Raw genomic sequence first — 24007 nt, 5'->3', positions numbered from 1 at the left:
AGTGAAATTTACTACTAAATTCTACAGCCAATCAAACTTTCAACCAGATGTGAAAAGAGAATAAAGGTATTTTCAGACATATAAAATCTCAAAAGAATGTTCTACCAAAATGAGAAGTAAACTTATGAAGAAGATGACAGAAAATTTTTTTAAAAAGCAGAAAGCAGAAAAGCACAGAAAGCCTCCAGAATAATGGTGAAGGGAGTTCCCAAGATGACAGCTATATAGGTAGCCTAGAGTAGCTTACCAATATTTGAGAATGGCAAGCTCCAGGAAGGATGTTTTCACAGGAATAAAGAAAGTAAAAGAAAGAAAAGGAAAGGAAATTGCAATAGCTATGTTTACTGTGTTCAAGGAGGTAAAAGACAAGATTGAGCATTTCTTATCTTTCGAAAAAATTGGAAACTATTAAAAGATGAGTGGAAATCATAATGTTGAAAAATAGAATAAACAAAATTAAGGCCTTTAAGATTAAGAGATAATTGGTGAACTGGAAGATATGACAGAAGAAAATGTTTGGAATAAAGCACAGACAGAATGATAGAAAATATAGAAGGTCAAATATGAGTGTTTTGGGACTCCCTGAAGGAGAAAACAAAGTGAGAATGGGCTAAAGCAATATTTGAAGATAAGTTGACCGAGATTTTGCCAGAAGTGAGGAAGGCCATGTACTTAAGAAATCCAAAAACCTCAAGCAAGATAAACAAAAAGAAATATTTACCTAGGTTGAAAACTAAAGACAAAGAGGACATCTGAAAAGTTATCAAAGAAAACAAAACAAAACAAAACCAGATATTTACCAAGAAAAAAAGGTGATCTACGAACGGCTTCTAACAGCTGACTTGTCAGCTAAAACAGTGAAAGCCAGAAGACAATAGAATGATGTCCACTTTTTTCCCTGCCAAACCAGAAATAAATTCTATACCCAGAATAAAGGTGAAATCAAGACATTTTCAGATCAACAAAGATTAAGAGAATTTGTCACTAGGAGACCTGCACCAAGGAAATACTAAAAGAATGTTCTTCAGGCAGAAGGAAAGTGACCCCAGATGGAAGCTCAAGAGATAAAGGAAGAAACGAAAGGCGACAGTAAATATGTGGGTGAATCTAAACGAATATTTACTGTATATAACAACAAGAGCCTTCAGTTGAACGTATATGTGGAATTATGATGGCATTTTAGTCAAGTTGGTGGGGGCGGTAAATGGAATTAAAGTATTTCTGTAGTCCTTGGATTGCCTGGGAATTGGTAAAACTAATGTTAATGTTAGCTAATGTTAATCTAATTAACATTAGTTAAGTCTAATGTTAATTAGTTAAGTTTTAATCTTGAAAGAACCATTAAAATATATAGTAATATGTTAATAGAGTATATGTCTTCTAAGCTAACAGAAGGAGAAAAATGAAGTAAGAAGTTACCAGCCCCAAAGAAGGCAAGAGAGGAGAGAAAAAGGAACATAGGAATGTAGAGCTTATTAAGTACAAATAGCACTTAGTAAGACAATAGATATAAATCCAAAGAGGTCCGGTAAATGTAAATGTACTAAATGGCTTAATTAAAAGATAAAAATTGTCCAACTGGGTAAAGATAATTGAACTCAATTATTTGATGTTTATAAAGATACAGCAAAGTTGAAAGTAAAATGTAAAATTAAAATAATATACCATACAAACACTTTGAATAGAGAGATGGTGTAGCTAAACTGTACTTGAAGCAGAAGCAGTGAACGTTACCAAAGGTGAAGAGAAACACTTCATAATGATAAAATATGAAATCTCCGTATATGTAACTGTAACAGATATTCTTACTGGCCTGTATCACATCTTCCTTGCCCCCTCATTTCACCTGGATATTATATACAGCTTACTGTGTACTGCCAGCATCTCACTACACTGTGCTTCTCTTTCTGGAAACTTAAAAGCTGCTCAGGTGAAACCTGGGATTGTGGGGGCAGTTAACACTCCTGGGGCAAGCCTCAAGCAGTGGAGGGACTGGAATCGGTGGATAAACTCTCCAGTTTCCCATCCCTTAGAGGGAGAATTCTGAAACACATTCTGTTTGGTTCCTTGGTGAGTTCCCTGTGGGAGTGGCTCCAGCGCTTACTGCAGAAATCAGCTCAGTAACACACTTTATTGGCTTTCCTTCCTTCTCTGGATCTCTCTCTTCATTTCCTTACTGTGTTTCCTGGGATCACCTCCAATTTACCTACCTGCCCTAAAATCTACACTTTTGGGAGAACTCAAACTAAGACAAAAAACAATCTGAATTTGTAAGTATCTAATTAATTTTAAATTTCTCTCTGTTTCTCTTATCTGTATGCAAAGAGTGGCAGAACTACAGGGAGGAATAGATGAAGCCACAATTGTAGTTGGGGATTTTAACCCAATTTTCTTAGTAACTGATGGAACAAGAGACAGATGTCAGTAAGGATGTAGATTTGAGCACCACAACAAACTTGACCTAATTTATATATACAGAACATTGCACAAGAGAACTGTGGTGTATGTTTTTTTCTAGCACAAGCAACTCTTTCTAAAACTGACCATATGATAAATCTTGACACAATTCAGAGTCTTGAAATAATGGAGTATGTTCTTTGAACATAGTGGAAACAAGTTACAAAAAGATACCTAAATACTAAAAACCCTTTGACATACTTTTGTAAATGTTTTTCTCAGTTTATTGATTTTTAATTTTAATGGTTTTTTTTCAAATATAGAAGTTTCACATTTTGCAGAGTCAAATCTGTCATTCTCAAATGACTCTTTCATTAGTTTTAAGCTCAGTTTCTCCCTATCCAGGAATTCAGTAAATACTCATTTAAATAAAAAAAAAATTTTTAAGTAGTTTTTTCTATTTTATTGGCTATATTTAATCATTCCTTTGGTTTGAACTTCAGAATCACTTTTTCGTTCCAAAAAAGAATTCTACTAGAATTTTTAATTGCATTAACTCCTTGTTCTTATAAAAACTTTATTTTTGCATTTTTTTATTCAGGTATAATTGAGATATAACATTATATTAGTTTAGTTATACAATGTAATGATTCAATATTTGTATATATTGTGAAATGATCACCACAGTAAGTCTAGTAACATCTGTCACCATACATAGTCACAAATGTTTTTTTTCTTGTGATGAGAACTTTTAAGATCTACAGTTTTTTAATTTTTAAATTACCATTCTGTATTGTGATTGAGATTACTACTTACTGTTCCCAGTTCTTCCTTTCCCTTCTAGCCATTAGTAGATAAAATGCTAACTGGTTATTGAGAGATGTAGAGAAATGCTGATGGATATTGATGGAAGTGAGGGCTGGACATGAGCTAGCTGTGGCTGGCATCAAACCACTGAAAAATGGGTTAGGATAACATGCTCACTCTGGCTGGTGAAACTGGTTTTCTTTGAAGTGGGGTAAATGGTAAAGCAGGTACAAGTCTCCTGCTGTCTTTCTGTCTGATGTTACTATTCTGTACTTTGATTTATAGAATTTATTCTTGAAGTCTTATAGATTTTTGTTCCATATTTTTAGATTCCAAGGTTCTTGTAACTTTATCTCTCTTAATTTTTTGTGAGGTTTTTTTTTTGATAAAAAGGGTTGGGGAGAATAAATGAGACAGAGGAAGTTTCCCTCTAAACCTAGAAATTCTAGAGCAATTGCTCGTTTTCCATTGTTTGGCATTGTTATGGATTATTAAATAATTAGATATTTGACTTCCTGAGAAATTGTACAGTTGAGAACGTGTATTCACAGATAAGTACAAAGGTTATTTCCTAGTTTTGTGTTTCAGGGTTATTGTTTCAATGCTAATAGTGAAAAATGCTACCACCTCTCTGCTTTTAGGTTGGAATGTTGCGTCAGCAGGTTGAAGAACATGAAAAAGCCAAGCAAGAGATGGCCATAGAGTATAAGCTGGAGTTAAAGAAACTACATGAAGAAGTAAGATTTTAATTCTGTTACGTGTTGTATAATTCTGTCTCTTCAACCCATGAGAATTTTGTTAATGAGCCAGTTTCTACTTCATAGAGTGGATGTATATATACTAAGGGAGGTGCAGGGGTGGAAATCTATTTCTCTGTTCTGAAACCCAGGTAAAGAATCTTGCCTATTTATATGTTTGGTACTACCTACAACAGCGATTCTAAAATGTGTTTGTTGGTTGAGTACCTGAAAGAAATAGAGCTATTTTTGTATAATACCATGAAATACTGTTACCAAAAGCTTATATTAAATGTTTTAATTTTAAAGTTGAATCAGTTACTAGATTTTAAATAATGGAGGATCCAAAGGTTTCAGAAGCATTTTGGGATAGATAAGAAAAGTAAGAAAATTCTATCAGTTAACTCAATTTTATTCTTCAGATTGGGAAAAAACTGCTTTTATTTTCATTTAATTCCACAGTACTCCTCTCTTGCTTACTTACTCAGTGTTCCGCAGGAGAATGGTTCAAGAACCACAGGCCTAGAGAAGAGAGACAGGGTTTTTATTTGCTGCTTTTATTGTGGGGTGGGTTTAGGGGCCCCTAAGTGCAAGGCGATTGTACATTGTAAGAAAAATTAAACTTCTGTTTATAAAATATTTTCCCTTTATTTTTTCTTTGACTCAATATATTTCTTTTCTGGTGTTTATTTTTTATATGTAGTTTTGAGTTGTTATTTTATCTGACATGCTGTCTATTTTCAGGGATACTAGTTAGCTCTACGTGTGCTTTCATAATGCCAATTTGTTGTATCAGCACTGTTTACACATTCTTAAATTTTAAGTCTAGAAATAACTGTGTCTACAGTTAGGCAGACTGAAGAGAAGCTATGAAAAGCTACAGAGAAAACATGTGAGAGACTTCAGAGGAAATGCCAAAAATCACAGGGAAGATCGGTCTGAAATTGAGAGGTTAACTGGAAAAATAGAGGTATGTTCACAGTACTGATTTGTTCATAGTGATTGTCAGCCTTCATGTAGGAAAATGCTGTTTCTAATAGTGCTATTTCCTGAAACCAATTTTCTCTCATCTCCAGGACTACTACTGAGCTATTTCAAAGGTGGGAGGGTGGTCCACTGTGCATCCTGTCACCAGGATGGTTACTAGCTATCAGTAGCTCTCAGTAGGGCAGTACCCTCCTTTGAGGGCATTGGAAATGTATGGAGACATTGTTCTGGTTGTCAGAATGACTGGGAGTGAAACTGGTGTGTAGGGCCCAGGGACCAGGGACACTAAACATGGCTGGGACTTTTCCACACAAGAAGGAGTATTGAACCCAAAATGCCAATATTGAGGAACATTGACTACCAGTTACTAGCTGTCCACCATGGGCAGTGTCCTTGTCTTATTTATCACCTAACAGAGTAGGGGCTTAGTAAGTGTTGAAGGTACTAAGTGTTGAAGCTTTTTTGTACAGAGTACTCTGCATATCAGATTGTTTATCATCAGTTCCCATTTAGATATGGTAAGTCACTTACTTCCCCCTTTGCTGACTTTTTTTTTATTAAGACTGAGTAACTCCATTACTATTGTATATATTGATTCCCTAGAGGAGTTAAGGGAGTGGTGGGTTAATACCACCAAGAGTAGATGAAAGAGCAGCACGAGGCTGTCACTTCTTTCCCCTTGGATCCCCTCCTCTGTCTATGCTCTTGGTTCTCAAGTGTACCTAAGAGTCACCCAGAGCCCTCTTTAGGCTCTCAGAGATTTTGATCCAGTTGTATGGCATGCGAGCTAGGACTCTGCATTTTATCTAGCTTCCCTAGCCAATGCTAATTTGAGAAACATTGTTCAACATCTTTGTGTGATTACTTATAATTTTTCTACTCAGTGACCTGTCACCCACAAATGCCAGTATTTTATTACTACCTAGAATTTTAATTTCTGCATTTAATATTTTCTTACATCTCAATATTTTTATACATTTGAAGAGCTTAGAATCAGATACTGCTTTCCCTGCAGCCCTCTTCAGTGAAATCTGGGGTTTTTTTGAAAAACCGCTCATGTTCTTGTTCCCCATTACCACTTCCTGACCATTGTCTTTTCTTTGTACCTCAGAATCTCCCATCTTTTTTTTTTTTACATCGGTATTAGAGTATAATGGCTTTACAAGGGTGCATCTCCCTCCCTCCCACCCTCCCTATCGCACCCCTCTAGGTGGTCACAAAGCACCGAGCTGATCTCCCTGTGCTATGCGGCTGCTTCCCACTAGCTATTTTACGTTTGGTAGTGTATATATGTCCATGCCACTCTCTCACTTTGTCCCAGCTTACCCTTCCCCCTCCCCGTATCCTCAAGTTCATTCTCTAGTAGGTCTGCACCTTTATTCCTGTCTGGCCCCTAGGTTCTTCTGACCTTTTTTTTTTTTAGATTCCATATATATGTGTTAGTATACGGTATTTGTCTTTTTCTGACTTACTACACTCTGTATGACAGTCTCTAGGTCCATCCACCTCACTACAAATAACTCAGTTTCGTTCCTTTTTATAGCTGAGTAATATTCCATTGTATATATGTGCCACATCTTCTTTATCCATTCATCTGTCGATGGACACTTAGGTTGTTTCCATCTCCTGGCTATTGTAAATAGAGCTGCAATGAACATTGTGGCTGTTTTTGAATTATGGTTTTCTCAGGGTATATGCCCAGTAGTGGGATTGCTGAGTCGTATGGTAGTTCTATTTTTAGTTTTTTAAGGAACCTCCATACTGTTCTCCATAGTGGCTATATCAATTTACATTCCCACCAACAAGAAACTCCATCTTTGATTTTCATGTCATCAGCATATACCACCAACCAGTGTACATACAGCCAAAGTTAGTCATCTTCTGATCCCTGGTTACTCCCCTGTTCAAAGACTTCAGCTCCCAGTTCACTGTCATTCTCTCCAACCTTGCTCGTATCGTAATTCTTGAGGATTTCAGTATCCACAGAGATGATGCTTATAATACTGTGGTCTTTGAGTTCCTTGGTGTTCTCTCCTCCACAGATATTTTGATCTCCTATCTGTCTCTTCTCCCTTTTCCCGTTGTCATTCCTTAGGTGTTACCATTACCAATACTTGCAATCCTCCTAGAATCACATTTTTAAGCATCACATTCTCCAACTACCATCCCTGTCTTTTCAGCTCTCTCCCTCTGGCTCCTGATGCTCGATACTCACCTGACCCCCCCATCCCTTAAAGTGCTTGGATCCTGCCCCTTGTCACTGCTCCGTCTCTACCTTGTGTCCTCAGTTACAAGTCCTTACCCAGCTTCCATCCCATGGTTACACTCCTTATATTCCCCTTCAATTCTGTGCTCTCACTTCATTGCCTTTGCTTGGCAAAACTGTAACTCTCGTTAAATCCAGCTTTCTCCCCACTTTCTACCTGCCATGTGTGGCAGACCATGGCTGGAGAAAAATATAATCGTGCTGACTGGCCTCATTTTAAATTCATGGTCACTCACCTCAAATGGGTCCTCATGCTGCCCAGAATCATATTATATTTCCCCTCACTCTCCTACTTTCCATAATGACTGTTTCATACTTTCTCTTTTCTTGAATTTTCAACACTTTTCCCCACATCCTCACTTTTGGATGATGATCTTCCTTTCTATTTCATTGAGAAAATAGAAGATAATTTTCACAAACTTGCAACCTTGTGTCTACCTGCCTATTTGCAACTGCACCCGTATACTCCGCCTTCCTGCTGGAGGGACGGTCCATGCTCTCCCAATTCCCTACCCACGACATCACTCTAGAAATGCTCCTCTCTTCTGCATCATCAGGTTTTTCCTCCCTACTGGATATTTTCCACCAACATGCAAACTTCCCCCCTCTTAAATATCCTTTCTTGACCTCTCTCTTCATCCTCTGGATACTGCCCCATTTTTCTCCTTCATTTTATAACTAAACTACTTTAAGTACCTATACTTGTCTCCAGTTCCTTTCCTTCCATTTTTCTTACACCCACTCAGTAAGGCTTTTGCCCCCTCTCTCTGCAGAAGCTATTTGCATGGAGGTCACCAGTGACTTCCCCATTACTCAAGCCTGTGGCCAGCCCTCATCTTCCCTCATCTGCAGCATTGGACCCAGCTGGTCTCCGTCCTCCTTACACCTCTTTCTGGATTTGGCTTGGAGAACGATTGCACTTTCCTGGGTTTTCTCCTACCTTGTTTGCCACTCTTTCTCAGTCTCTTTTGTTCCCCAACCTTTTAGCATTGGAACACCTTACGGTTGTGTCATTGTAATCTTCTTTTTTCTGTCTAGGCCCACTCCCTTGGTGATATCATTCAGTCTCATAGTTTTAAGCATTGTGTATATGTTGATAATTCCCACATTTGTATATCTAGTCCTGACCTCTCCTTTTTGCTACAGAATAATTTCCAACCTCCTGTTTCACATCTCCAATGTCTAAAGCTGTCTCAAACTTGACATGTCCAAAATAAAGGTCCTGATTTTTTTCTCTCCTATCTTCCAGCACCATTTCTGTTTCAGTTAATGGCAACTCCATTCCTCAGATTGCTCAAGCCTAAAAACCTTGGAGTCACCCTTGATTTCTCTTTTCCCAGCACAATAGCCAGAATGATTCTGTTGTAATGTAAGTCAAATCATGTCCTCTCCTGTACATAAACCTTCCAGTAGCTTCTCTTAAAAGATAAAGTTATCATAATGACCTACGTAGTCTCACCGCCTGTTAACTCTGACCTTTCCCTTCTTTTTTTCCCTTTTACTCACTTATTCCAGCCACAGCAACCTCCTTGCTCATCCTTGAACATACCAGGATGCTTCCACTTCAAGGCCTTGTACTTGCTGTTCCCTCTTCCCAGAATAGTATAACTTCATCCCTGTCTCCCTTGGTGTTTACTTAAATGTTACTCAATGTGGCCACTCCTTTTTAAAATTGCAGCCCCCCAACTCTGAGCACTTCATGCTCTATTTTCCCCAAAACAGGTACAGTTGGCCTTCTGTATCTGTGGGTTCCGCATCCATGGATTCAACCAACCATGGATCTAAAATATTCTGGGGGAAAAAAGTTCCAGAAAGTTCCAGAAAGCAAACCTTGAATCTGTCATGCACAAGCAACTGTTTTCACAGCATTTACATTGTATTTACAACTATTTACATAGCATTTACATTGTATTAGGTATCGTAAGTAATCTAGAAATGATTTCAGGTATATGGGAGGATGTGCATTGGTTATATGCGAATAATACACCATTTTGTATAAGGGACGTGAGCATCTGTGGATTTTAGAATCTGCAGAGGCCTGAAACTAGTCCCCCACAGATACTGAGGGATGACTGTATTACTATCTAATGTATTGTACAATGAATGTGTTGCCTATCTCCCTCCAATTGAGTGGGGCTAGAATTTTTGTTTTGTTAAATAGTGTATTCCCAGCACCTAGAACAGTACCTGGCATGTATATGGTAGAAATAATGAATAAGTGAGTATCAGCTGGTGAACAGTAATTACCCTAAGCTAGCATGAGACTTCTGGAGTTGAGCCTCCTGGAGGACAGTGATGGAAAGACTGAGTTTCCTTTCTCTTTGGTTTGCCTCATTTTCATAAATACTGGGCTCATTTTCTTGATCATACAACTTGAAGTTACTATTGATCCATTATTGATTTTGAACTGTTTGGCTTTGGGTTACAGATATCTGTTAAAATTTAATACAGATATTTCTTGTTATTTATGTCTTTGCAGTTCTGTTGAGATAATAAAAATTTGGATATCAAAGGGTACTGTGTTAACTGATTCTATTTGGTTCCTGAGTTTTAGACACTGATAAGAATTGGGCTACCCAGGGATTTATCTGAAAATTTAGTTGAATCTGTTTAGTTCCTGGGTTTGGATATCAAAAGTTGGGCAGTGAGGGATATCTGTAATCATATTTTGAAATTTTCATTATCTTAGCATCAGTTTTCTGAAAAATCACTAAAAAAATTATTAGCAACCCTTAGGTGGCAGCAGATCTTTGAAAATCATGAATCCAGTATTTAGCATCTGTGTTTCATACTCTTTGCCATTAGGGTGTTAAATTTAGAAAGACAGATCTCCAGAGGCACAGTATGTAAGGAATTTAGTATTACTCTATAGTTCTATCAGCTAAGTGAGTAATGGGGCTCCTGCTGTGGAGAAAGGTGCATGTGTACCCAGGGACCTGGGGAACAATTAAAGTAAAAGTGAATCTGGAAAGTAGTGACAGCAAGGGGAAGCACTTAGAAGTTAAGTACCTTAATTGCTTCTTCAGGAATTTCGTCAGAGATCACTGGACTGGGAGAAGCAGCGCTTGATTTATCAGCAACAGGTGTCTTCTCTGGAGGCACAAAGGAAGGCTCTGGCTGAACAATCAGAGATAATTCAGGTAAGTTTAAGACATTTTGGGATAATGAGAGGCAGAGAGGTTTTGATTAAATTTGAGCTGGCTTAATGCAGTGCGCATGTGCTCACCATGTCCACCCACGTCCCCACGCCCTCTTGCTCCCTTGCTTGCTGCTTTCCTCAATGGTTCCTAACTCCTCACCCGTGCTCTTTCTTGCTCTCTCGCTCTGTCACTATCTTGCATTCTCATGCTCACTCCACACTCACATTTGTTTCACTCTCCTAATCTTGGTCTCTCCCTCTCTCCTTTTCTCTTTCTACCTCTGCTCTCTCTGTCTCCTTTTCCATTTCTTTCTGGCTCTGGCTTACTTAATTCTGGCTGTTCCTGGCTCTTGCCTTGGTTTCACTTCAGTCTGTGTCTTGTTCCATCTCTGATAGTTTGGGGTGCCTTGGCTGAGGTCCCTCAGCCAGGGAGCTTTGGCCAGTCCACCTGTTTGGACACAAATATTGAAAGATTCACACTAACTAAAAGCAGTATCTTTTTGGCAACAGAAACACTTCTTAGAACACTACTAGAAACTGTTTTTTAATGAAAAAGAAATGGCTTAAACAAAACAAAAAATTAGCTACCTAATTTAGGAACTTTCTTCTTAGAACATATTCAGTTTGTTTGCTTTTTCAATTAAAAACCAAGATCACATGGGAAATGAAAATAGAGGGTAATGAATATTTGTGACCATCTTCTGTGTGCTAGACACTGTCTCAGTGCTTCTTCTAAATGTAGTTATCTAGAATATATAGTTATCTATTATCTGTTTAATACCATGATAATTTGTCAAGGTTGGTAGTTATCTCAGTTTTATAGAAGAGAGAATTACTGGAGTAGTTAAGAGAGCTAGAGAGAAGCTCTAAAAAAATTTTTTTTTAAGAAACAATTTGTATTATTTGCTGCTCTAAGTTTCAGTAATATATTGGCTTTTAATCATCCCCCCTGAAATATCAGCAGACTAGTAAACTACCACAAATGGCTCTGCTGTTAGTGAGTCTACTCAGAATGGCAAGAGGGGCCCACAGCAATCTCAAGGAACAAAATTAGTTACTAGGCTGCAGTAAGCTATGCAGCCAGAGTGGGCCAGTAAAATCCTGGATGTCTAGACCAGCGTTTTTTGGCCTGAATGCTAAAGCACTTATACATAAACATAAATAGCTATAAGATATTGTAGGCCTCAGATTGGCAAAATAGAAAATTGAGTCCTAGTTTTTAAGTTCTCAATTATTCATCTATGTAGTATGCTTATTGTTGATTGTAGATCCTTTTTTCAAATTACTGTTGTGATTACTCAGCATAATTAAAGCTTCATTGTTAGTAAAAATGAGATTTTTATTTACCATAATTTAGCTGGGGCTAGAGTAAGATGCCTTTAAAAAGCCAACGTTTGTTTTCCCTACTTAAAAGTATTTGAATTATTCTTCTGATAGTTTTCTTTAAACTAAAACTGTTACTATAAATGTTACTATATTTCTTTCTCCCTTGTGGTCCTCATTTAAAAAATTTTTTAAAAATGAATTTCTGTATACTCATTATCCAGCAATAATAGTTATCATTTTGCCAGTCTTTTAAAAAATTGTGGTAAAAAGCATTAAAACTTACCATTTTAACCATTTTAAAGAGTACAATAGTGTTAACTATATACCCCTTGTTGTGTAACAAATCTCTAGAACTTTTTCAGCTTGAAAGACTAAGACTCTTTGAGCAACAACTCATTTTGCCAATTTTGTTTCATCCTTCCCTACTTTTTACTTTTGGCTGGAATATTACAGAGCAAATCACAGACATTGTCTTATTTCCCAACAGATAGGACTTAAAAAATAAACATACTAGAGTCACATTAACAGACTAAATAACTTCTTAAATAATTTAGTATCTAGTCTGTTCAAATTTCGTGAGTTGTGTGAAATAATGTCTTGGACTCCAGTTAAGGTTGAAACATTGCATTTTGTTGATATGTGAATCACCATTGAACAATAAAGGTAGAAAGTCTTGCAGATCGGATAAATGGATATCAACATCCACACTTCCCCCCAATTTAAAAAAAATTTTGATGGAAAGTTTTTTCTTCTGTATTTTTTAACATCTAAAATTGGAGTTCAGGGAATTCCCTGGCGGTCCAGTGTTTAGGACTGAGCGCTTTCACTGCTGTGGGCCCAGGTTCAATCCCTGGTCGGGGAACTAAAATCCCTCAAGCCACGTAACCAAAAAAAAAAAAAAAGTGGAGTTCAGAATAACTTCTCACTCTTTGAGTCATATATTTGCTTGATTTTTTTCTTTTAGTCAGCTATTAAAATGACATAATACATGTTCATTTTAGAAATATGAGAAAATGTAGATGAAATGAGAATTAAATAAAATTACTCATAATTCCATCCTTTAGAGATTTACCGTGGTTAACATTTGTGTGTAAGTTTCTTCTGACTTTTTCTGTGCTTGTATGCTGTGTACATTGCACTCATGTACATTTGGTAGGAAAAACACTGTATGTGTGTGTATTGGAAGAGAGGAATAGTTGCAAACTTAAAAAATTACTAAGAATGGCAAAATGTTGATAATTGTTGAAGCTAAGTGATGAATATATAGGGTTTCATCATCTTACTCTTTCCATATTGTATACATTTGAAATTTTCCATAAAACATAATGTGAAAATGTAAATTTTTGCTTACAATGTGACAGGCAGTATGCTAAGCACTTTATAATGCAGTATTTTATTTAATTTTCACAAGTTAAGAATTTTCCTTTTTAAATACATGTCAACGAATGTGAGTCATAATGATTGTATAGAAGTTCAATCTACCATTAAATGTCTTCATTTATATAACCAATCTTTTGTTGTGGAACATGTAGTTTTTTTACTTTTTCACTCTTATAAGTAGTGCATGGGTGAACATCCTTATTTAAATATTTAGGAGTATATGTCCATTTATTTTCTTAGGAAATGACCCTAGAAGTGAGATTGCTGCATCAGAGTAGTCGTACATTCTTAAAGATTTTAATATATATTGTCAAAGTACTCTTCAAAGGTGCATTGATACACACTTCACCAGCAATGTTTGGGAATGTCCATTTCCTCACACTTTCTTAATATTGTCCATTTCCTCCCACTCTCAGTATTGGGCACTATTATTTATTTTATTATTTTTAAAAATTTCTCCTACTTTTAGGCTTGTCTTTGTCAATCTGATAGGTGGAAAAAATGGTATCTGATTATTTGTTTTAATTTGTATTTCTTTAATTATGAATGAGATTGAGCATTTTTTTCATCTACTTATGGCTATTTCCATTCTTTTGTAAATTATGTTCTTTGCTTTGCTCTTTTTTTTTCTGGTTATTTTTCTGGTTATTTTTTCTGGTTATTTTAAACTTTGTTAATTAGGAAAATACTTTCTATAAATTCAGTATATTTTTTCTTTCACAACAATAAAATAAAAATGTCTAAATGTACAAAGCACTAATCACTCTGACATATTGTGTGGAAGAATGTATAGCAGTTCACGTCACAATACACTGATTTTCAAAAACCAATATATTTTCTTCTATTTCAATCAAGCATTACAGCCTGAGACCCAGAAGAGGTCATAATGAAACCTTATCCAACCAAATCAGAACTAAAATAAACAATTTTTTAAACCAGTAATGCACCTTTGTAGCCTCTTAGCCCAGTTACCAAATGCTGCTTACATACATTCAACATCTAGCTTACTGGCATGATTTTTTATAAAAATGAGAAACTTTTGCAGATATATGATTAGAAGGTACACAGATTGCATTACATTAAACACAAAGGCAGTGTGGTCCTTGTAGGAGAAATCAAGTCAGTACCCCCTGGTAGAAATGTTCTATAAAAATGTGTCACATTGAAGCGTCTGTGTTTTCAGCCAATTATCTGTCCCTGATATATTTCCTTGGAGTATATGATCCGTCAGGACTTCAGGTTTCTTAATCCAAAATATCTGACTGAATTTAGGTACATCTGTAAAGCAGCTGAAAAGGTTTCTCCAATAGTCTGACATCACAGAAAGTGGGTTGAGAAATCCCTCTCTTTACCGGAAGACATACTTCTTCTACTTCAGGCGTCAACAGCTCACAAAGGGAAAGAAAAAAAAAAACAATCAAAACTTCCCCTCCCACACAATCCCACACAAGCTAAACAAAAACTACCCCCTCCCCCCATAAAACCCCAGCACCAAAGTGTCAATCATTCCTGGGAAATAGAACATACCCCTTGGATTCTCTGATTTTTTAGCTGTTCAAACTTGAAGGACAGGAATGACCTTATGTCCTTGTGGGGAGGAAGGAAGACATGTTAATAATGACTGTAGAGCCATTGAGAACGTGCATTATCTATTACACAATTAACTTAGAGCCCTGTCCTCCAACAGAGGTGGCCGCAACTTCATTTAAATTCTTTGCTCATTTTTTAAAGGATATTTATATTTTACTATTTTGAAAGAGCTCTTCCTACATTAAATATATTAACTCTTTGCTGTTTCATTGCAATTGTGTGTGTTTTCCCAGTTTACCTTAATTCTGCTTAGTAATTTTTATGGAAATACAATTGTTTTATAAACAATTGTTTAGAATGGCTTAATTCTATTAGTTTTTTCTTTAAGGTTTTTATCTTGGTTGTCATACTATGAATCCTTACTAAACCAAGATTTCTTCTAATGCTTTATAATTTCTTCTTAATATATTTGATATGAAAATTATTTTGGTATAAGGGATTTGGTAGGAATCTATATTTGTCTTTTTCCAAATGGTTATCCACATAATTTGTTGACTGTTAACATTTTGAGAACTTTACAGAATGATTCTAAAATTCATATGGAAGGATAAATGAGTGGTACTAGGCAACATTTTTAAAGAGTAAAGGCGATGTTTCCTTTATCAAATATTAAAATGTATTAAATTTAAAAGTACAGTTGTTAAACAACATGACATTATTAGATGCAAAGACAGAATGATGGTTATTATAAGCATAGGAAAAGATCAGTATAGTCACTAAAACATAAGGTCTTTTCTGTTTAGAGGTCAAAGAATCACTTGCTCCTTTCCCTCCTGCTCAAATAATATAAGAGTGAAAAGGAAACATTTAGGGAAATCTTAAGAGAACATAAGAACATTTGAAAAAAAATTAAAAGTATTAAGCCAACACAGAGTGTAAAATATTTAGCTTATTCATAGTATGTGAGAAAAGTAAAGGGTGCATTGTATATGTTTTCATTTTGAAATATTTAGATGAGCTATGTGATATTGTTCAAGTTAGTTTTTTTTTTTTTTTTTTTTTTTTCCTTTTGTTTTATTTGTTGTTTTCCCCTTTCTTATTTTTTTTTTTTTTTCCTTGCGTTATGCGGGCCTCTCACTGCTGTGGCCTCTCCCATTTGTGGAGCACAGGCTCCGGACGCGCAGGCTCAGCGGCCATGGCTCACGGGCCCAGCCGCTCCGCAGCACGTGGGATCTTCCCGAAACGGGGCACGAACCCGCGTCTCCTGCATCGGCAGGCGGACCCTCAAGCACTGCGCCACCAGGGAAGCCCTCAAGTTAGTTTTAGATCCTCTGTTCAATTATATATGTATATTTATAGGTTTGAGTATATGTTATATTTTTAAAAGCACCATTTTCTTTATGAGGAAAAGATGATCCTAACTCAAATGTTAATCTGTTGTCTTGGTAGAATTATCAGAGTTAATTGAATTGGCTCAGACCTACTGTTTAAAAGTTTATGGTGACAGAGACACAACAGTGATAAGAATGTCTTACTGGGAGCTGTACCGTTAATGGGCTGGCTCTTCAAGCTGCTACTTAGTGGAAATACTGCAGAGCTGTGGCCTGCACTGACACATTTGGAGTTGACTCTGATGGGGAGCTTCGTAAAAATTGATGCCTGCGGTGGCCATAACTTCATGTTGAGATCCTTTGGAAAATAAAAATCCCTGTTGCTTTGTATCATATTCTTCTCAGTAATCTCACTATATGGAAAAGTTATTTTCTTGAAGCCCCAGGATTACATACCACAAAGCCAGGGGAGGATTTGTGTTCGACCCCCAATCCCCAGCCCTTTCCAAACTATTTTCACACTTTCGCTGCCCACCCTTGGTTTTTGTTTTTATCTCCGTGACATAAATTGCTTTCTTAATTATTTCTTTACTTTTAACCACCTCTGTTGTGATTTGTGTTGTTGAAATAATTCTACCCACTCCACTAGAATAGTTAGGATGCTATATATTATATTAATAAGAGGAAACTCTGGTTTCTGGTTCAAAAAATTAGTGGCAGTGGTTAGTGGGAAAAAAAAAGGTTTAAAAGTATATTAGCCTTAAGATACCTCTAACACCAAATATTTAAGAGAAATAATCATTATTTTATAACTGGTTATATTTTTATTTCTGGCTCTCTTCATATTGGAAAGAGGTAGTCTTGAGATATTGTAGTGTAGCTTTGTCCAATAGAAATATGAGTCACCTATGTATAAAATTTTCTAGCAGTCACATTAAAAAAATAAAAAGAAACAAAATTAATATATTCTATTTATCTCAGTTTGTCAAAATATTATCATTACATTCACGTTTTTAAAAAATTGAGTCTTTGAAATTCAGTGTGTATTTCACGCTTTGAGTACATCTCAGTTTGGACTAGCCACAATGCAGGTGCTCAGTGGCTACGTGTGGCTAGTGACTGCTGTATTGGCCTAGTGTATTCATTCTAGTTAATGAAAATTTAGAATTTGTTCTTGTAATAATTATGTACTTTTCACTATGCTTAAAAACGGTGTATTTGTATGTGATTGAAATATTGAATAATTAAAGATAGGCTATGCCTGCCCACAGCAGTCATGGCCAGGCTTTACAGTCAGCTGGCCTGGGGACCAATCCCACCTACCAGTATGCCTGTAGTAATTGTGGTCCAACCAAAACAGGAGGGCACACCCATACAGGGGATACCCCCGGAGCACTTGGCTGAAGATGTAGCTGATATACCTCATACATAGAAACAAACATAGAGTTAGGCAAACACAGAGGAGACAAAGGAATATCTTCCAAATGAAAACTAAGACCAAACCTCAGGGAAAGAAAACTATATGAAGCAGAGATAAGCAGCTTACCAGACAAAGAGTTCAAAGTAATAGTCAAAGAGTCTCCAAACTTGGGACAAGAGTGGATGAACTCAGTAAGAGCTCAAAGTGATAGAAAATATAAAGATCCAGTCAGAACTGAAGAATACAATAACTGAAATGAAAAGTGCACTAGAGGGAATCAAAAGCAGATTAGAGAATGTAAAAGAATGGATCAGCAATCTGGAAGACAGGGTAGTAGAAATTATCCAATTAAAACAGCAGAAAGAACAAAGGATTTTTAAAAATGAAGATAGTTTAAGGGATCCCTGAGATAACATCAAGCATACTATCATTGGCATTATAGGTGTCCTGGAAGGAGAAGAGAGAGAGAAAGGGACAGAAAACCTATTTGAAGAAATAATGACTGAAAACTTGCGTAACCTGGTGAAGCAAACAGGCATGCAAGTCCAGGAAGCCCAGAAGGAGTTCCAAACAAGATGAATCCAGAGGCCCACATAAAGACACAATATAATCAGATGTTAAAAGTTAAAAATAAAGAGAATCTTAAAAGCATCGACACTGCGCACGCACACACACACACAGGAGCTAGTTACGTAAAAAGGAATCCCCCATAGGTTGTCAGCTGATTTTTAAGCAGAAACTTTACAGGCCAGAAGGGACTGGCATGATATATTCAAAGTGCTGAAAGAAAAAACTTACAACCAAGAATACTAACTGGCAAGGTTAGAGCTTCAAAGGCTCAGAGGAGAGTACAGCAGCTGGCTTGTGGCAGGCAGAACAGAGAGAGAGCAACACAGACAATCCTGGCCACCTCACTGTACTCCCCAGCTGGAGACATGTATCTGATGGTGCACGTGGGGGCTGGGTGCTGAAACTTGGGCTTCAGAGGACAGACCTGGGGAGAGGACTGGGGTTGGCTGCATGGAGATAGCCTGAAGGGGCTAGAGTGTTGGCCAGGCCACAACTGGGAGTGTATGCAGGACAGAGCCCAGGTCCACTTTAGAAGCCCCATGGTTAACATGCATGCAAAGGGAGAGGTGGGGCCCCATGATAGGAGCCTCATTTTCAGTGTGCTTGCAGTGGGTATGGCTTTGCTTCTGTGAGCTCTGGGAGTGTGCAGTTATGGGAGGGTTGCCCACACATGGAAGCCCACACATGGAAGCGGGGCTGAAATCTGAGCAGATCCCCAGGGGCCACATGACTTTGGAAGCAGGGCTGAAATCTGAGCCATGTCTGGCAGCTTTGCAACTTAAGTGGATTTACGCTGAGGTGCCTTTGTAAGCTCATTGTTATCAGGACATCAGAGCAGATACTGGTGCTCCTGTGGTTGGGGTGGGTCTGGAGTTAGCAGTTGTGGGCTTTGTGGGCAGGCAGTCGTGGAGCCAGGGCCAGGGTCTGCACTGATACTGTAGCTCCCATGGTGGGTCCAGGTGCACAACTACTCGTGACTATGGTGGGTCCCAGTGCCTGATATAAGTAGATCTGTGCTAGTGGATCTGTGCTGGTGACTTTGTGAGCACAGTGCCTGAGGACACCTGGTCCTACATTCCCACAGCTGAGGTGGGCCTGAAGGCAGTGTCAACAACAGTGTACTTTGTGAGCATGCACAATGGGTGATGGACAACACCACAGAGCATACTTCCTGTGGAGGAATACTCAGTGACTCCTCTCCCAGTGGAAGTTCTCCAGTCCCACCTACCCCACACTGAAGCTCACAAATAGATCTGGGGGCTTCTACTCCAACAACTGGGGAGAGACCCTGTTCCTGACAGGGCTTTGACAACCACAGAGCAAAGAGGAGGCGGCCCCACTCAACATCCAGTGCAGGCTCTGGTCACTACAACACCAATCACACCCTGTATCAAGGGGATAACAGCCAGCACACCCTGAGGAAAGACATGGCAGGCACCCATACTAAAAAAAAGCCCTTGCACCCAAAACATTAGACTCACGCAGGCCACACAGGGATGCTCTCATATAAAAACAGCCCTTCAAGACCACAGTAGATAACTATTTCTCCTAAATTTATAGAGTCAGAGAAATATAAGGATAATGGAGAAGCAGAGGAACCACTCCCAATTAAAAGAACAAGAGAAATCCCCTGAAAGAATAAACAATGAAACAGATCTCTCCAATCTACCAGACCCAAAGTTCAAAAAGGAGGTAATAAAAATACTGAAGGAATTAAGAAAGGCTATCAATAGAAATGTAGATCACTGTAACAAGGTACTAGAAACTATAAAGAGGAGCCAATTAAAATTAGAAAACTCATTTGCCAAGATGAAAGCTGAACTAAAGGCAATAAATAGCAAACTAAATAATGCAGAAAAATGAATAAGTGATCTGAAAGACAGAATAATGGAAATCACCCAATCAGAACAGCAGACAGAAAGACAAATGAAAAAAAATGAAAGCAATGTATGAGATCTGTGGGGTAATATAAAGCATCCCGACCAATGCATAATACAGATCCCAGAAGGAGAAGGAAGAGAAAAGGGGATTGAAAGTTTATTTGAAAAAATTATGGCTGAAAACTTCCCAAATAGAAAAGAAGCAAGAATCTATAGGGAAGAGAAAATCACAGTTGGAAAGCAAATCACTTAAATAAGCCAGTACATAGATTAAAATTTTTTAGTGTTTGTGAAAGTGATGGTAACTACAGTGAACAGCAGAAGGATAAACATGAAGAAGTAAAAGAGGACATCAGAAGCATAAGGTGTTGGGGAGGGGAGTAAGAAAACAGATTTTTTTTTTTCAAGAATGTGTTTAAGCCTATATGACTCTCAGTCTAAAGCAAGTATATATAGTAGTGGGTTAACATACTTGAAAAACAGGGGTAACAACAAATCAAAAGCATATAGTAGATTCATAAAAACCAAACAGAAGAGAACTCAAGTATAATACAAAAGAAAACTATCAAACCACAAAAGGAAAAACAAAAAGAAAAGGAGAGGAACAAAGAAATACAAAATCAACTGGAAAATAAGTTTTAAAATGGCAATAAATACATATCAATCCATAATTACTTTAAATTTTAGTGAACTAAATATTCCAGTCAAAAGACAGTGTCAGACTGGATAATAAAACAAGAGCCTACAGTATGCTGCCTACAAAAGACCCACTTTAGGGTGAAGGACACACATAGATTGAAAGTGAGAGGATGGAAAAAGATATTTCATGCAAACAGAATGACAAGAAAGCAGAGGTAACAATACTCATATCAGACAAAATTTAAAGGTCATAAAGACACTATATAATGATAAAAGATAAATACAAGAGGTTATTACACTCGTTAACATATATGCACCCAATATAGGAGCACATAAATACTAACAGACATAAAGGGAGAAATTGACAGGAATATAATAATAGTAGGAGACTTAAGCCCCCCCCATATCAATGGACAAGTCTTCCAGACAGAAAATCAATAAGGCAACAGAGATCCCAATTGACACAATAGAACAGTTAGACTTAATTGACATTTTCAGGACATTTAATCCGAAAAAAAAAAAAAAAGACTTAAAATACAAACTTTTCAACTGCACATGTACCATTCTCTAAGATAGATCACATACTAGGACGCAAAACAAGCCTCAGCAAATTTAAGAGAATAGAAGTTATTTCAAGCATCTTTTCTGATCACAATGGCATGAAACTAGAAATCAACCACAGAAAGAGAAACGAAAAAGAAAAAACGATTATGTGGAGACTAAACAACATGCTACTAAAAAAACACTGGGTGAAATTAAAGAGGAAATTTAAAAATACCTTGAGACAAATGAAAATGAAAACACAAACCTGTGAAATCCTTGGGATGCAGCAAAAGCTGTTCTTAGAAGTTCATAGTGATACAGGCCTTCCTCAAAAAACGAGAAAAATCTCAAATAAACAACCTAACCTACCACCTAATAGAAAAAGAAGAACAAACAAAACATAAAGTCAAAAGGAAGGAAATAATAAAGATCAGAGAGGAAATAAATAAAATAGAGATTAAAAAAAATAGAAAAATAATAAATCCAAGAGCTGGTTTTCTGAAAGGGTAAACAATATCAATAGACCTTTTGCCAGGCTCACCAAGAAGAAAAGAGAGAGGACCCAAATAAATAATATAAGAAATGAAGGAGGAGAAATAACCAATACTGCAGAAATACCAAAAAAAACCCCATAAGGTAATACTGTGAACAATTATATGCTAACATAGTAGACCACCTAGAAGAAATGGACAAGTTTCTAGAAACATACAGCCCACCAAAACTGAATCAAGAAGAAATAGATAATTTGAAAACCCCGATCTATTCACTAGAAGTGAAATAGAATCTGTAATAAGCAGAAAACAAAAACAAAAACAAAAAAAACCCTGCAAACAAAAGTCCCGGACTGGATGCCTTCAATGGGGAATCTACCAGACATACAAAGAAGAACTTATATCGATTTTTCTCAAACTATTCCAAAATAGAGGAGGCAACACTCCCAAAGTCATTCTATGAAGCCATTATCACCCCGATACCAAAACCAAAGACAGTACCAAAAAGAAAATTACAGACCAATATCTTCGATGAATATAGATGCAGATATCCTCAATAAAATATTAGCAAGCTGAATCCACCAACACATAAAAAAGGTGATACACCACAACCATGTTGGATTCATCCCAGGGTCACAAGGATGGTTCAGCATATGCAAATCAATCAATGTGATACACCACATCGACAAAAGAGAAGTCAAAAACCACAGGATCATCTCAATAGGTGCAGAAAAAGCATTTGATAAAATGCAGTACCCATTCGTGATAAGGACTCTTACCAAAGTGGGTATAGAAGGAACATATTTCTATATAATAAAAGCTATTTATGACAAACCCACAGCCAACATAATACTCAATGGTGAAAAGCTGAAAGCCTTCCTGCCAAAATCTGGAACAAGATAAGGATGCCCACTGTCACCACTTCTATTCAACATAGTACTGGAAGTTGTAGTCAAAGCAATCAGACAAGAAAAAGAAATAAAAGGTATTCAAATTGGGAGGGAAGAGGTAAAATTGTCATTATATGCAGATGACACAATACTATATATAGAGAGCTCTAAAGACTCCACACAAAAACTACTAGAACTGATAAACAAATTCAGCAAGGTAGCAGGGTACAAGATTAACATACAGAAACCTGCTACGTTTCTTTACATTAACAATGAAATATCAGAAAGGGAAGGTAAAAAAAAAAATCCCTTTTAAAATTGTATCCAGAAAAATAAAATACAGATAAACCTGACCAAGGAAATGAATGACTTATTTTCTGAGAACTATAAAACTTTGATAAAGGAAATTGAAGGTGATCCAAAAAATGGGAAGGTATCCCATGCTCTTGGATTGGAAGAATTAATATTGTTAAAATGGCCATACTACCCAAAGCAGTCTACAGATTTAATGCTATCTCTATCAAATTACCCATAACATTTTTCACAGAACTAGAACAAATAGTCCTAAAATATATGTGGAACCATAAAAGACCCAGAATTGCCAAAGCAATCTTGAGGAAAAAGAACAAAGCTGGAGCCATAACCCTCCCAGACTTCAGGCAATACTACAAAGCTACAGTAATCAAAACAGTGTGGTATTGGCACAAAAAAGGACATATGGATCAATGGAACAGAATAGAGAGCCCAGAAATAAACCTCACACACCCACAGTCAGTTAATCTTTGATAAAGGAGGCAAGAATATACAGTGGAGAAAAGACAGTCTCTTCAGCAGCTGGTGTTGGGAAAGTTGGACAGCTGCAGGTAATCAGTGAAGTTAGAATACCCCCTCACACCTCACACAAAAGTAAACTCACAATGGCTTAAAGATTTAAATATAAGAAAATGACGCTATAAAATGCCTAGAAGAGAACATAGGCAAAACATTATCTGACGTAAATCGTAGCAGTGTTTTCTTGGGTCAGCCTCCCAAGGCAGTAAATAAAATAAAAAATAATCAAATGGGACCTAATCAAACTCAGAAGCTTTTGCACAGCTAAGGAAACGATAAACAAAACGAAAAGACAACCTATTATGGATGGAGAAAATATTTGCAAACAATGTAATCAGCAAGGCCTTAATTTTAAAAATATAGAAACAGCTCATAAAACTCAGTAACAAAAAGGCAACATAATCAAAAAATGGGCAGTTGACATAAATAGACATTTCTCCAGAGGCCAATAAGCACATGAAAAGATGCTCAGCATCGCTAATTATTAGAGAAATGCGAATCAAAACTACAGTGAGGTATTACCTCACACTGGTCAGAATGGCCATCATTAAAAGGTCTACAAATAATAAATGCTGGAGAGGATGTGGAGAAAAAGGGACCTTCCTACACTGTTGGCGGGAATGTAAATTGGTGCAGCCACTATGGAAAGCAGTATGGAGGCTTCCTTAAATACTGAAATGGAGTTACCATATGACCCAGCTCCTGGGCATATATCAGGAGATAACTCTAATTCAAAAAGACACATACCCCAAATGTTCATGGCAGCACTATTTACAACAGCCAAGACATGGAAGCAACCTAAGTGTCCACTGGCAGATGAATGTATAAAGAAGATATGGTGTA

General features: G+C 37.0%; 1 protein-coding gene across 4 annotated transcripts in view; it reads left to right on the top strand.

The window, feature by feature from the left end:
* The window catches only part of CEP63 (centrosomal protein 63), a 78873-nt gene that overhangs the window by 22359 nt on the left and 32507 nt on the right, over positions 1–24007 (top strand). For all 4 annotated transcript variants that reach the window (XM_007457549.1, XM_007457550.1, XM_007457547.1 and 1 more), the window contains 3 exons: positions 3846–3941; positions 4789–4911; positions 10221–10334. In XM_007457549.1, coding sequence (XP_007457611.1) covers positions 3846–3941; positions 4789–4911; positions 10221–10334 — 333 coding nt within the window. The remainder of the gene's footprint in view (positions 1–3845; positions 3942–4788; positions 4912–10220; positions 10335–24007) is intronic.

The sequence above is a fragment of the Lipotes vexillifer genome, unplaced genomic scaffold, assembly GCF_000442215.2.
Source record: "Lipotes vexillifer unplaced genomic scaffold, Lipotes_vexillifer_v1.1 scaffold86, whole genome shotgun sequence".
Taxonomy (NCBI): Eukaryota; Metazoa; Chordata; class Mammalia; order Artiodactyla; family Lipotidae; genus Lipotes; species Lipotes vexillifer.
This window is presented reverse-complemented; position numbering and strand designations above follow the sequence as displayed.